Consider the following 13190-nt stretch of genomic DNA (forward strand, 5'->3'; position numbering starts at 1 on the left):
CCAAATGCTTCGGATCCTTTTCCCAGATGGCAAGAGGGAGAAGAGATTGTATGAGGGGGTGCATGGGGTCCTTCATAATGCTGTTTCCTTTGCGGATGCAGCATGTAGTGTAAATGTCCGTGATGGCAGGAAGAGAGACCCCAATGATCTTCTCAGCTGACCTCACTATCCGCTGCAGGGTCTTGCGATCTGAGATGGTGCAATTCCTGAACCAGGCAGTGACGCAGCTGCTCAGGATGCGCTCAATACAACCCCTGTAGAATGTGATGAGGATTGGGGGGGTGGGAGACGGTCTTTCCTCAGCCTTCGCAGTAAGTAGAGATGCTGCTGGGCTTTCTTTGCTATGGAGCTGGTGTTGAGGGACCAGGTGAGATTCTCTGCCAGGTGAACACCAAGAAATTTGGTGCTCTTAACAATCTCTATCGAGAGGCATTCAATGTTCCGGATTAGGTCCTGCATGGTTAGGTTCTGACTGAAGTTACCTCAGCTATGTTCTGAGGATGAGTCTCAATCCCAGGTGCAGAGGAGGCTGCAATACCACAAAGAAGCAGCCTCATTAAGAAGCATCGTGTGATGTCAATGGTAGGGGAAAATACTAGAAACTGTAATGACGGATGTTGATACAGAATACCTTGAAAAGAATAGTAGGATTGAGAATAGTCAATGTAATTTTATGAAGGGATGACCAATTTGTTGAAGGCCCTCTGAGGATTTGACTAGTAGAATAGATAAAGGGCAACCCTAACCAGTGGATCCTCAAAACTCATAATGAAATATAGCCACTGGCATGCTTTCTTCACGATTGCATCAATATGTCAGGCCCAGGATAGATCCTCAAAGATGTTGACACCCAGAAGCTTGAGACTGCTCACCTTTGCCACTGCTGACACCTCAAAGAGGACTGGTGTGTTTTCCCTCGACTTCACCTTCCTGAAGTCTACAGCCATTTCTTTTGTCTTGCTGACATAGAATGCAAAATTGTTGTTGTGACACCACTCAACCGACTGATCTATTTCACGCCTGTACGCCTCCTTGTCACTATCTAAGGTATTGCCCACAACAGTTGTATCATTGGTAAATTTATAAATGCCTGAACTGCAGGTAGTGATAAAAATTTGCCTGATGGTACAAATATCATTTTTTATTTTGCTGATGATGCTATATTTAGGGGCTTTGTTAGCACAGAGGAGTGAGTACAGAGGCTTCAAGATGATATGGGAAAGCTGGGTGAGTTGGCTTATAATGTGGAAAATTGTGATGATGTCCACTTTGGTGCAAATATCAAGAGAGGAGTAATGCTGTTTCATTTGGCTATATTCATGAACTTGAGAGGAGTATTTGTTAAAAGGAGAGAGAGTTTGGTTGGTGTTGATGTTCAAAGAGATCTGGATATACTTGTTTACTCAAGACACGGGTGCAGGAAATGTTTGAGAGGGTAAATAGTGTGTTAGTCTTTAGAATGAGAGAGTTTGATTACAGGAGGAGGAAGTCTTATAATTGTATAAGGTCATGCTGAGATGCATTTGGAATACTGTGTGCCATTTTGGTCTCCTTGACAAGAACAGCTGTAGATGATGTAGAAAGAGTACAGAGAATATTCACTGGGGATGCCACAAAGATGGTGAATTTGCTATATATGGGCAGATTGATTAGACTAAGACCTATGCTTTTAGAATGTCGAAGGATGAAAGGAGATCTCATTGAAAAGGCAAAGACTTGACAGACTGGATGCAAAGAGGATGTTTTCTCTGACTGAGAAGTCTTTAACTGGGAGCATGGTTTGGGGAGAATGGGTAGAACATTTAAGACTGAGATGAGTAGAAATTTCTTAACAAAGAAGGTGGTGAACCTGTAGAAGCAACTTCACCTAACAACTGCAGGTTTAGTCATTATGTTCATTGTGTTCGATAGATTTCTGGGACATTGATATCATTAAGGGATGTTGGGATTGTGTTGAAAAATGGAATCAAGGAAAGGCAGCCATGATCTTCATGAATCTGAATCAGAATCAGGTTATTATTAGTGCGTGTGTCGTGAGCGGGCTCAAAGGGCTATATGCCATTCTCCCACTCCTATTTCATAAGTTTACCCCAAGTTTAAAGCTAATTCATTTTGTCAGTTCCTGACTAGAATAACCCAGACAAATGTCTCTGTCCTGCTTCTTACAAAGATGTATTGCCCTGGAGCTGCCTCTCCTAATATTCATCTATTCTATTAAATATTCTCTCTTTTTCCCACCTGGTCTCTGTGATCGAGCCTTTTACAACACTCTGCATAAAGAAATTTTTCCTAACCTCTCCCCACACTCTTGGTGTCAATTTTTAAATGATACCTTCATTACTGACTCACCAGCTGATAGAAGCACGGTAGCATAGTGGCTAGCAAAACACTTTACAGTGTCAGTGAGCCAGGTTCAATCCCACTGTTGTCTCTAAGGAGTTTGTACATTCTCCCTGTGATTGTGTAGGTTTCCTCCCACAGCCCAAAGTTGTGCAGGTTGGTAGGTTAATTTGGTCATTGTAAATTTTCCCATGAATAGGTTCGGGTCAAATAGGTGAGTTGCTGGGCTGTGTCTCCAAGGGGGCCAGAAGGGCCTATTCCATGGTGTATCTCAATAAATAATAATGAATTGTTTCCTCATCCAAATTTTTTATATAAACATTATAAAATCTTCTTGGTCTTGTTTGCTGCAGCGGAAATTGACTCAGTATCTCATGTCGCATGTAAGATATTGGAATAGAGGTCGAGTGGGATGGCAGTAGCTGTCCCGTGTTACCTTCATGGGCAGTAACATAGGGTAATAGTGGGGGCAAGGTGAGCTGAGTGAATTGGAGGGGAGAAGTTGGGTGGAGACCAGCAGGCCTGAATGATTTGATCATATATGACAGATTATTTATAAGACATCTAGATGCAAACTACTGAAGGATCCTAACACTGAAAATGAAACACTGAAATATTGATACAACTCCTTAAGAGCCTCCTCCCACTTGAATTGTGTAAACTGTCCCTTATTCCTCAACTTCATTGCTCTAAACTTTCATTAAAATAGTTGATGTAGACAAGATGGTCAAAATTACAGAAATGTATATTAACTTTTTAATTAATCAAGGCAATTTACAAAAAGAATTCATGAGTTTTGTTTCTGGGGAGCAGGCCAGTTCTGTGGCTTGGATCCTATCACACTATAAATGGAGAATAAGTGGCCCCATCACTCAGTACTTCACTCAACACTTCAGTATTGGGAACACATCCCTCCGGCTATTGACCTTCTGTGTACTGTCCATGCACTCCCACCAGTATCTCTCTGCTCACTCTCAAAAGACATACTAGACCAGCTCTCAGAACTAATGGCCAAGTCCAAAAAAATTTGTAAAGTTCACAATTTCTACAACTTTCACCTTGCCATTACAAATAAAATTAAATAATGATGTGTTAGATTTCTTGTGATCTTTTCATCAAAACTTTTAATTATCTGTGAGCTATTTAAAAATTAATTACTTACCAACAAACATTTCATTCCATAATGAAGACTACAGCTTCCATCACTTGCAGCTGTCACAATTATGGAGCTGAGCCCATTGCTGCCAACAAAATGTCATTGATGTTCTTGTCCGATTATGTATTGATTTTTGCTAGCTGGAGGAGGAAAGTAATCTGGAGCAATAACTACATCTGGGCTTTATTTAGCACGTTTAACACAGTGGATGCCCCATAGCACTTCACACAATTTCGAACAAAATTTAACACCAGAATGCAAAGTGAAAATGGTCAAAACCTTGGTAAAATTCTTAATTGAGAAAAAGAAATGTAGCGAAATTCTGAGGAGGAATCCCACAACTGGTCACTTGGATAACGCTGTCCCCTTTTCCCATCCTCCCTGTCACTTTACAAGATTCTTTTGTGTTCTTTTCAGACTGATAAAGAGCCTCCCACCTGAGACATTGACTCTTTCAATTCCCATTGATGCAGCCTGACCTGCCAACAATTTCCAGCACTTTCTTCTTTAGTTTTGGATTTCCTGCAGTTCTTTTGTGTTTTCAGTTCCATGCCTTGGTGCCTCATTAGCTGAAGGTACTGCTATTACTGGAGAGCAGTTCAGATCAGTTCCAAAGGCCTGAATTATACAGGCTTTGGTATCTCAAGGGTTTTGGATATGAAGGAAGTTAGAAAGATGACAGGGGTTCAAAGTAGTTAAGTTACCAGACTAATAATTCAGAAGCCTGGAGTGATAATCTGGGGACTCGAATTCAAACTAGATCGCTGTTGAAAATTTAAAATTGTTTAGAATTAGACATTAAAAGCCATCACATTTACTAATGTCCTTTAGGGGAGAAAATCTGGCATTCCTTCCTATTCTTCCTTTTATGTGACTCCAGAACCCACACTATTGTCACCCTCTGCTCTGTAATAGTATACCTGAGCAGTACAAAGATGTCAAAGGTTTTCCTGCCTGGTATAGCCCTTGATTGGACCTGATTGGCATTGACCTTGGACAGGATCCTGTAATCCATTTTCAACAGTGATATGGGTTTCCAACTACTGATCTCCTCCTCCTCCTCTTCCCCTCTTTCTGGTAAATGATGTGATGATACTTCTTCTCAAGGATTACATAGCACTGTTTTGTGTGGCTGCATCAGGTTGTGTTTGGAACCCAAGTACACAAGCATCAGTTATTGTAGGCTACTGCTACTCTACTTGTCCCCCATATTGCAAAGGATGGACCCAGCCCCATTGTCATCCAGTTAGTTGGACATTGCTGCACTACCTATCCTTCACGGAAAAAACACATTCAATCAGGCAGTGGTCGGTACAGAATATAATGCAGGCAATGCAAGACAAAGACACAATGGGTTGTTTCCTGAGCAGACTATCCAACTCATCTGGTAGAATGTCCCATCATCAGAACTCACAAACAAAACCTCACCTAACTGACCCTCCCTGTCACACCCTTCCTGTGCAGTCGGAATGTCACTCCCAGTGCCCACTGCCCTTGGGGTGACTGTGATGAGAACGAGATGGTGACCCCTCTCTTTGCAGACTCCATGTGTCTGTGTATTTGTAAAGAAGGTCTGGTGAAGGATGCGAAGGTTGTATTTCATCCCAAGCAGCTGAATCATAGAGGGCTTCTTAATCTATGAGCGGTTCCCCAGGACACACCAAATGCTGCTGTAAGATCATCAACTCGGTAAAAGGCGCTCTTTGATCTGCCCAAAATTTGTTGGTCCTACAGTACAGTGAGACATTGGGAAGGGAATGGGCTGCTGACTTCTCCATTCAACAGGCGTACATGCTGGAGGGCGGACTGAAGCTCAGTGCAGCTAATACAAAGGCTGCATGGAGAAGGACCATAAGCACAGAATATGCAGATGCCCCCAGTGTATGGAACAACAGTAAAACTGTAAAGAGAGGCATATATTGTGTTTTTTTTGTATTTATATAAAATTCAGTGAATAAAGTTGCTTTTCAAAATAATATTTTTTTATAAAGATAGTGAGTGAGTGAGTGACTCACTCACTCACTTGCTGACACCCAAGTCTCATTGCACCATCTATAAGGAACAAGTCTGTAACCTGATGAGCACTCCCACATTGCAGGATGGTGTGTCACCAACAACTCTCAAGGTTTGCCCCCCAGCTTCTCCAGTTCCTTCCCACACCCCAAGGTGTGAAGCATAGGAAACAAAACTAGAGATTATATTAGAATAGTCAATTTTAAGATAGCAAAATCACAAAGTCAGAAGACAATTTAAAACAGGAGTGGAATTAGGCAGTATTAGATAGCTAGAGATGATCAGGTTAGTACAAAGATTTGATCAGAAGATTACACAAAATCTGACTTCACAGGAGTGGGAAAACATTGGCACAAAACAGTTCAACCAAATGATCAATTTCTATTATGCTAATTCCATTGCTTTTCCCCTTACTATTTCATAAAAATAACTTTTTATGTATACAATGGAACTTCAAAGTAATGAAATGTAAATGGTGAATCTCCAGATCTCAGTTATCATATCTGTTTTCAGATGGGACAGTTCTACTATGCTGCTAAAGCTTTTGATGTTCTTGAGCGCCTGGATCCAAATCCGGAATATTGGGAAGGGAAGCGTGGAGCTTGTGTTGGTATCTTCCAAATGATCCTTGCCGGCCGTGAACCAAAGTATGTACCAATATAAATAGCTTACATTAAATATCAAAATCAAACTTGACCTTTATCTGTTAGAAGCTAGGATTGAACATTAGTTCACGTGTTTTATCAAAGATTCCAAGATCAAAGTAAATTTATTATCAAAGTACATATGTCACCATATACAACCCTGAAATTCATTTTCTTGTGGGCATACTCAATAAATTTGGAGAATAATAACCGTAACAGAATCAATGAAAGACCACCCAACTTGGGCATTCGACCAGAGTGTAGAAGACAACAAACTGGGCAGAAGACAAAAAGGAAGAAATAATAATAATAATAAATTCATGAGCAATAAATATTGAGAATAGGAGATGCCGAGTCCTTGAAAGTGAGTCCATTGGTTGCAGGAACAGTTCAGTGATGGGGCAAGTGAAGTTGTCCCCTTTGGTACAAGAGTGTGATAGCTGAGGGGTAGTAACTGTTCCTAAACCGGGATACACAGAATTAGAGAAACTTATGACAGAAGGGAGCTGCTCACACATCAAGATCTGCATCGACTAAAGATGGAGTTTTTTAAATTCATTTCCCAGTTTCTGGTCCAAAGTTGGAAGGTTATTGCTCTTCCTGTACTTTTAAATGTGTACTTTAAAAGTGCACAGGCACTTTTAAATGTAGTGAGGCTCTGTATCTTAAATCATGAACTTGGCCACTGAGCTCAAACATCCACTACTTGTTGAGTGAAATGTTTTTTTTCTCTATTTCTCTCTAATCTACCAATGAACTTACTCCCTCGTAGTGGTTCTGCAGGTGAGAGAAATAGACACTTTATGTTTGCCCTTGCAGATTCCTCAAGAGTTAATACATTTAAATATTTCCTCATTCACTGTTCCAGAGAAGGTAGGCAGATAAGGGTGGGATGGCTCTGTTGGTTTAAAATTAAATCCATGCAGGTTAACAGAACTAAAACTGAGTCACATGGAAGTAGGAAATATAAATCTTTATTCACACAGCGTTCCTTCAGGAAGGAGAGTCCAACAGAATCCCACTCTCCTGGCATTATTTAAGCAGATTCCGGTAGGACTAATTCCTACGTCAGGCTGCTGTTTATTGACTGCAGCTTGGCGTTTAACACAATCATTCCTATTGTTCTGATCAAAAAGCTCCAAAACCTGGACCTCTGTACCTCCGTTCTACAACTGGATCCTCGACTTCCTAACCAGAAGACGACAGTCTGCGTGGATCAGAAGTAATATCTCCACCTCACTGGTGATCAGCACTGGTGCACCTCAAAGATATGTGATTAGCCCACATTCTGCTCTCTCTACACCCTCTACTGTGTGGCTAGGTAGCTCAATGCCATCTATAAATTTGCCAAAGACACAACTATTGTTGGCAGAAATTTAGATGGTGACAAGGGGGCATACAGGAACGAGATGTATCAGTTAGTTAAGTGGTGTCACAGCAACATCCTTGCACTCAACATCAGTAAGACCAAAACATTGATTGTGGTCTTCAGAAAGGGTGTGACAAGGGAACACATGCCAATCCTCATCAAGGGTTCCTGTTTGTCAACATCTCTGAGGATCTGCCCTGGGCCCCAAGATATTGCAGTTACAAAGAGGGATGACAGCAGCTATATTTCATTAGGAGTTTGAGGGGATTTGGTATATCATGATAGACACTCACAAATTTCTACAGATGTACCGTGGAGGATATTCTAACTGGCTGGATCACCATCTGGTATGGGGGTCCACTGCATAGGATTGAAATAAACTGTACAACATAGTAAACTCAGTCAGCTCCATCATGGGCACTAGCCTCTCCAGCATCCAGGACACCTTCAAGGAGCAGTGCTTCAAGAAGGGTGGCATACAACATTAAGGACCCCGTCATCAGAACATGCCCTCTTCCCATTGCTAGCAGCAGGGAGGAGGTACGGGAGCCTGATGGTATACACTCAACAATTCAGGAATAGCCTCTTCCTCTCTGCCATCAGATTTCTGAACAGACAATGAACCTATAAATGCTACCTCACTGATTCGTTGCAACTTGGTTATTCATTTCTTTATTGAAATCTTTTAAGTGACAAAAATTCATTCTAAGCAACATTTAAAACTTCTCAAGAGCGGCCACCCTTACAGTAAACATTAAATCAACCAATGAGAGTGCTTTTCTGAGCCACTCACAGCCAATCACGTATCAGCTCACGCTCTGCCTCCCTGCGTGCATAAACATTCTTGCTCCCTCAGCAATTTATTCCATTTCTTCACCCATAACGTCTGGAAAATGACCTGCAACTTCCAGTGAGGGTAGTACATCCAAGATGCCTAGGGAAAATATTAGCATGGATGTGAAACTGCAAGTGATATGGCATGAGGATGTTAATGATGCTGATGTTGAAGAGTTACTGGATTCTCATGATAAGAGCCTTAATAACGAAGAGCTTCAAGAATTGGCAGAGCAGCACCTCCTGGGTAAATCTGAGGACACAGCTGGAGAGGAAGAAACGCCAGCAAGAAGCCTCACCACAAACTCCCTCAGCACCAGCACCAGCAACACCACAATCACACTAATCATGAACCAGTTCAACAATAAAGACCCTGACTGGGAGTGAGGCAACAGGGCAAAGAGAGGTGTTTGCATCGTGATTTCCTGCCTCTGAGAACTGCTTCATGAGGGGTAACTTAAGAAAAGACAATCAAGTCTTGAAGAAGCCAGAGTTAGAGGAGGACACAACTTGGTGATGTAACCACCACCCGCTTCCCTCTGCTGTACAGATTAGGCCTGTTTGTGTGTTTGTTACTCCTTACTGGGTATACATAAACCATCATACATCTCAGGTTAAAAGCAAACACGAGGAAATCTGCAGATGCTGGAAATTCAAGCAACACCCACAAAATGCTGGTGGAACACAGCAGGCCAGGCAGCATCTATAGGGAGAAGCACTGTCAATGTTTCGGGCAGGGTCTTGGCCAGAAACGTTGACAGTGCTTCTTCCTATAGATGCTGCCTGGCCTGCTGCGTTCCACCAGCATTTTGTGTGTGTTGCATACATCTCAGGTTTGTTTGTTTTTTAAAAAAGAAGACACGTTTGTTCATTTACGTAATTTTATAATGACCCTGCACAACACTGATTTACATAGCACTCCACCTCTGAGGAACACCCCCTCAGCGTTAAGTGGGGTCTGAGTGTGCGTGTGTGTATATACTGTAGTTTACTGTAATCTAGTTTTTATTATTATGTATTTCATTGTACTGCTGCTGCATTACAACAAATTTCACGACACCTGCCAGTAATATTAAACCTGATTCTGATTCTCAGATTAATTTACAGCCCATCCCACTGAATATGAGTATCACCAACCATTGGCAGTAACCCTCTGGGTCTGATTGGACTGGTTGATGTGGGCTCATGCTGGTGATTTTTCTCCCCTGGTGTGGATGATCTGCTTCAGCTACACTCCCTGTGCGTTGCCACAAAGGTCAAGACGCCATACCGTGCCTTCCACATTCTCAAATGAAGGAACGGAGTCCAGGGTTTTATGACCAAGGCACGACAGCTGCTTTCTCACAGCTACTCAGCAGCCAGCGGGGTCTGGGAACTTTCACCTCCAGTTGAGACATCTTATGGAGAGAGCACCAACAAAAAAGACAGCAAAGACAAAATAACATCAGACCTATTGTTACTTTACTGGCAATTCAGTGAATGGGAGCAGTGAGTGGCAGGTCCATTTGACCAGGGTACTATCAGGGTCACCCTCCAAAGATGACGGATTTCAGTTTCATGGCGAGGCTTGAGGAACTGGTATTCTTCTTGTTAAATCCTCACTTTTTCTTTTGCTTTTATAGGGTTTTGAAACATTATTGGGAGGGGGCTTTGTGTAAGAAGACACAAGTACAACAGACAGGAGGTTGAGTGACCAGATGAAACATAATATTAAACAGAAGAATTAAAAATGAGGTTGGGGGTGGATTTTCTTAATGCACTTAAGGATGATGATGTGGATTGTATTGGGGTGTGGGTGGAAGCAGAGTTAAAATAACTTTCAAACTTTCGTACCTCTTACCTGAAAGGAAAAGCCTGTAGGACTACATAGAATTAACAGCGAGTGTGGAATGGATTCAATAGCCCCTTCAAAGACCTGACACGGGCATGATGTGTTGAATTAGCTGCATTATTCTGCATTCTGTAGTGACTTTGCTGATTTCATTCAAAACCACAGTAGGGAAGTTGGTTGGTTTCAGCAGCCCATGCTAGGGGGCAGCTGACTTAAGCTCACTCTCCTAAAGTGTTAAATCCTTATGGACAGTGCTTGTATAGAAGCCAGATGAGGCTCAGCTGGCAAGTTAGCTAATTTACCTCACATGACAATAATGGCCACTTGATAGAGGTATCAGATGAGACCCACAAAATTGTTTAAGCAGCACAATTCACACCCTTTTCAGGACGGACAATGAATGGTGTTGGAATTATGTTTGTATATAGCTAGCTCCCCCACCACAATCTTAATACTTCAGTGACTGGAGGATAATTGTGATTTGAAATCATGTTATGGATTTTTTTTACATCCACTTGAAAGAAGATGATTTAAAATCTCATCCTACAGATAGCCCTCCTGACAGTAGTGACCCACTCTCAGAGTGTCACCCTCAGATTCAGTGCTCAGATCTCTGGAATGGAACTTGAACGAACAAATTTCAGACATCACAAAGTACTCTGCAGATGCTGTGGTCAAAGCAACGTGCACAACACGCTGGAGGAACTCTGCAGGTCGGGCAGCATCCGTGGAAACGAGCAGTCAACGTTTCGGGCCAAGACCCTTCGTCAGGACTCAGCCTGAAACCTTGACTGCTCATTTCCATGGATGCTGTCCAACCTGCTGAGTTCCTCCAGCGTGTTGTGCATGTTGCTAAATTTCAGACATAGTGTCACCAACTGCAAGCAACTACTGCAAATAGCAGCAGGTTCCCACTAGCCCGGGGTGGGGGGGGGGGGCGCAGTGACGAAATAAAAGCTACGTGTTTCAATAATGAAAACAGCTGATCAACTTATTGCTCTTCCTTCCTAGGGAGACCCTGCGGGAAGTCCTCCATCTCCTCCGAAATACCGGGAATCCTCAAGTGGAGTACATTATCCGTACCTTAAAGAAGTGGGCCAAAGACAACCGAGTAGCCATCTAAATGTGGTAAGGGGAAGGACAAGGGATTAATTAGGCTGAAACTCTTTGTGGAGCTATTGCTTTAAATGGTTCAGTTCTGATTTTCTCTCTAGCCATGAGCCCCAACAAAGAGTTCATACAAAGTGCATTGTTACCAAGTGGCCTCCGTGAGAAAGCACTTGCTTCTTTTAAACTGACTGGAAGTAATTTAAATTTAAAACCATGCTTTCAATATGGTTTTTAATTCCAGCTTTTACTCATCCTCATTCGGAAGTTAAAGGATGGATCAATTGTCTCAGTATCTGTACCATTCAATCGTACAGGCACCAATATTATGTTCCACAGCCATTAATATGCAAAGGGAAAGGTTACAGGTCAGCGCATGTGGGCTGCATGGTTCTCAAGTAAAGGAGAGTTCATAAATTACATTAATATTCTTCATTACATTGTTGCTGTCAGCGCCACTCCCTCCCCTGTCCACCCATTAAAGCTTGAACAGGAAAATTTAATCCGGAGCCACTGTCTTCTGCTCACTGATTTCATTGTGATCGAGGTCTGTGTGTTCCAGGATGAGTAAGATTATTATTGAAACCAAACGTGGCAGCACAGTGTTTGCACCAGTGCGTGTCTATGGAGACCAGTTACAGCTTACGGCACCTCCCCCACCTACTAAATTCACACTGGGGGGCAAGCCCATGAATCAGCAGGAACAGGTCTGAAAGGCATCAGGCAACCCACATGGTGTACTCAATCATTTTCAGCTTGAGACAAACAGCCATTGTGGATTTTGGAAACAAGAAGATGCTCAGAGCTGGAAAATAATGTATCGTGTAGTGTAACTAAATATGGAAGTGTGTTTCTACTTGCCTTCCCTGGTGCCCTGTCCTGCGAAGTGTGATGTGTAGAATACCCTGCAGACACCATCAAGACATGCATGTATTATTTGTGTGAGACACCAGGGTGTGTCCTATGCCCCAAGTGAGCATACTTGTCCAGATCTCAGGGAGAATACTGTTTACTAAGATATTCTGCTTCAAATAAGATTTATTAAATAGTATTTTCTTTTTAAAGACACTATGGTAATGTTACAGTTCTTTTTTGTGTATTTACGTATCTCGTGTAATTAATATCTTTTAGAACAAAACTTTGTAACTTATTTTATGTAAATAAAGCATTAATTTCTGACATTCTTTTCACTCCATGTTTTTTTCTGAATAGTTGAGTAACTACCCCAGCAGTTGGATTGTGGTTTGTTTCTGCAACGATCTACATATGTTCGTTTGTTCTCTCTCTCTCTCTCTCTCTCTCTCTCTCTCTCTCTCTCTCTCTCTCCCCTCTTCCTCCCTCCCCCCCCTCTCTCCCTCACTCCCTCCCTCCCCTATTCACAACCCTAACTGTCCAGTTTGGGTATATTTATTTACTTCTTCATTGATGATGGGGGTGGGGAACTGTGGACATTGTATTCTGAATTGTACAAGCTGTTTGGACCGAAATGTCTTAATGACTGCTCTCATTTGCTGAGTAAATTACATGCTTAGGGAAAAACAGGTGAAAAGCAAGTAGATCTGCAAAATTCATGCTGGAGGAACTCAGCAGATCAGGTGGAAAAGGCCAGCAATCTTCCCAGTTTCTTACTTCATCCCCCTCCCTCACCCACCTGGCTTCACCTATCACCTTTGAACTGCTTCCCCTCCCCTCACCTTATTCCAGCTTCTGCTGCCGTCCATTCCAGTCCTGATGAAGAGTCTCTGCCCAAAACATCAACAGTTTACTCATTCCCATAGTTGCTGCCTAACTTGCTGAGTTCCTCCGACATTTTGTATGTGTTACGCTGGATTTCCAGCATCTGCAGAATCTCTCACTCAGAGGGTCATGAGAATATGGAACAAGCTTCCAGCGCAA

At 42.3% G+C, this 13190-nt stretch overlaps 1 protein-coding gene across 2 annotated transcripts in view; it reads left to right on the top strand.

The window, feature by feature from the left end:
* The window catches only part of ift56 (intraflagellar transport 56), a 60119-nt gene extending 47644 nt beyond the window's left edge, over window positions 1-12475 (top strand). For both annotated transcript variants that reach the window (XM_059953768.1, XM_059953767.1), the window contains exons 17-18: window positions 6023-6156; window positions 11199-12475. In XM_059953768.1, coding sequence (XP_059809751.1) covers window positions 6023-6156; window positions 11199-11310 — 246 coding nt within the window. In that variant the 3' untranslated portion in view covers window positions 11311-12475. The remainder of the gene's footprint in view (window positions 1-6022; window positions 6157-11198) is intronic.
* Window positions 12476-13190: the final 715 nt, after the last annotated feature.

The sequence above is a fragment of the Hypanus sabinus genome, chromosome 29 (assembly GCF_030144855.1).
Source record: "Hypanus sabinus isolate sHypSab1 chromosome 29, sHypSab1.hap1, whole genome shotgun sequence".
Classification (NCBI taxonomy): domain Eukaryota; kingdom Metazoa; phylum Chordata; class Chondrichthyes; order Myliobatiformes; family Dasyatidae; genus Hypanus; species Hypanus sabinus.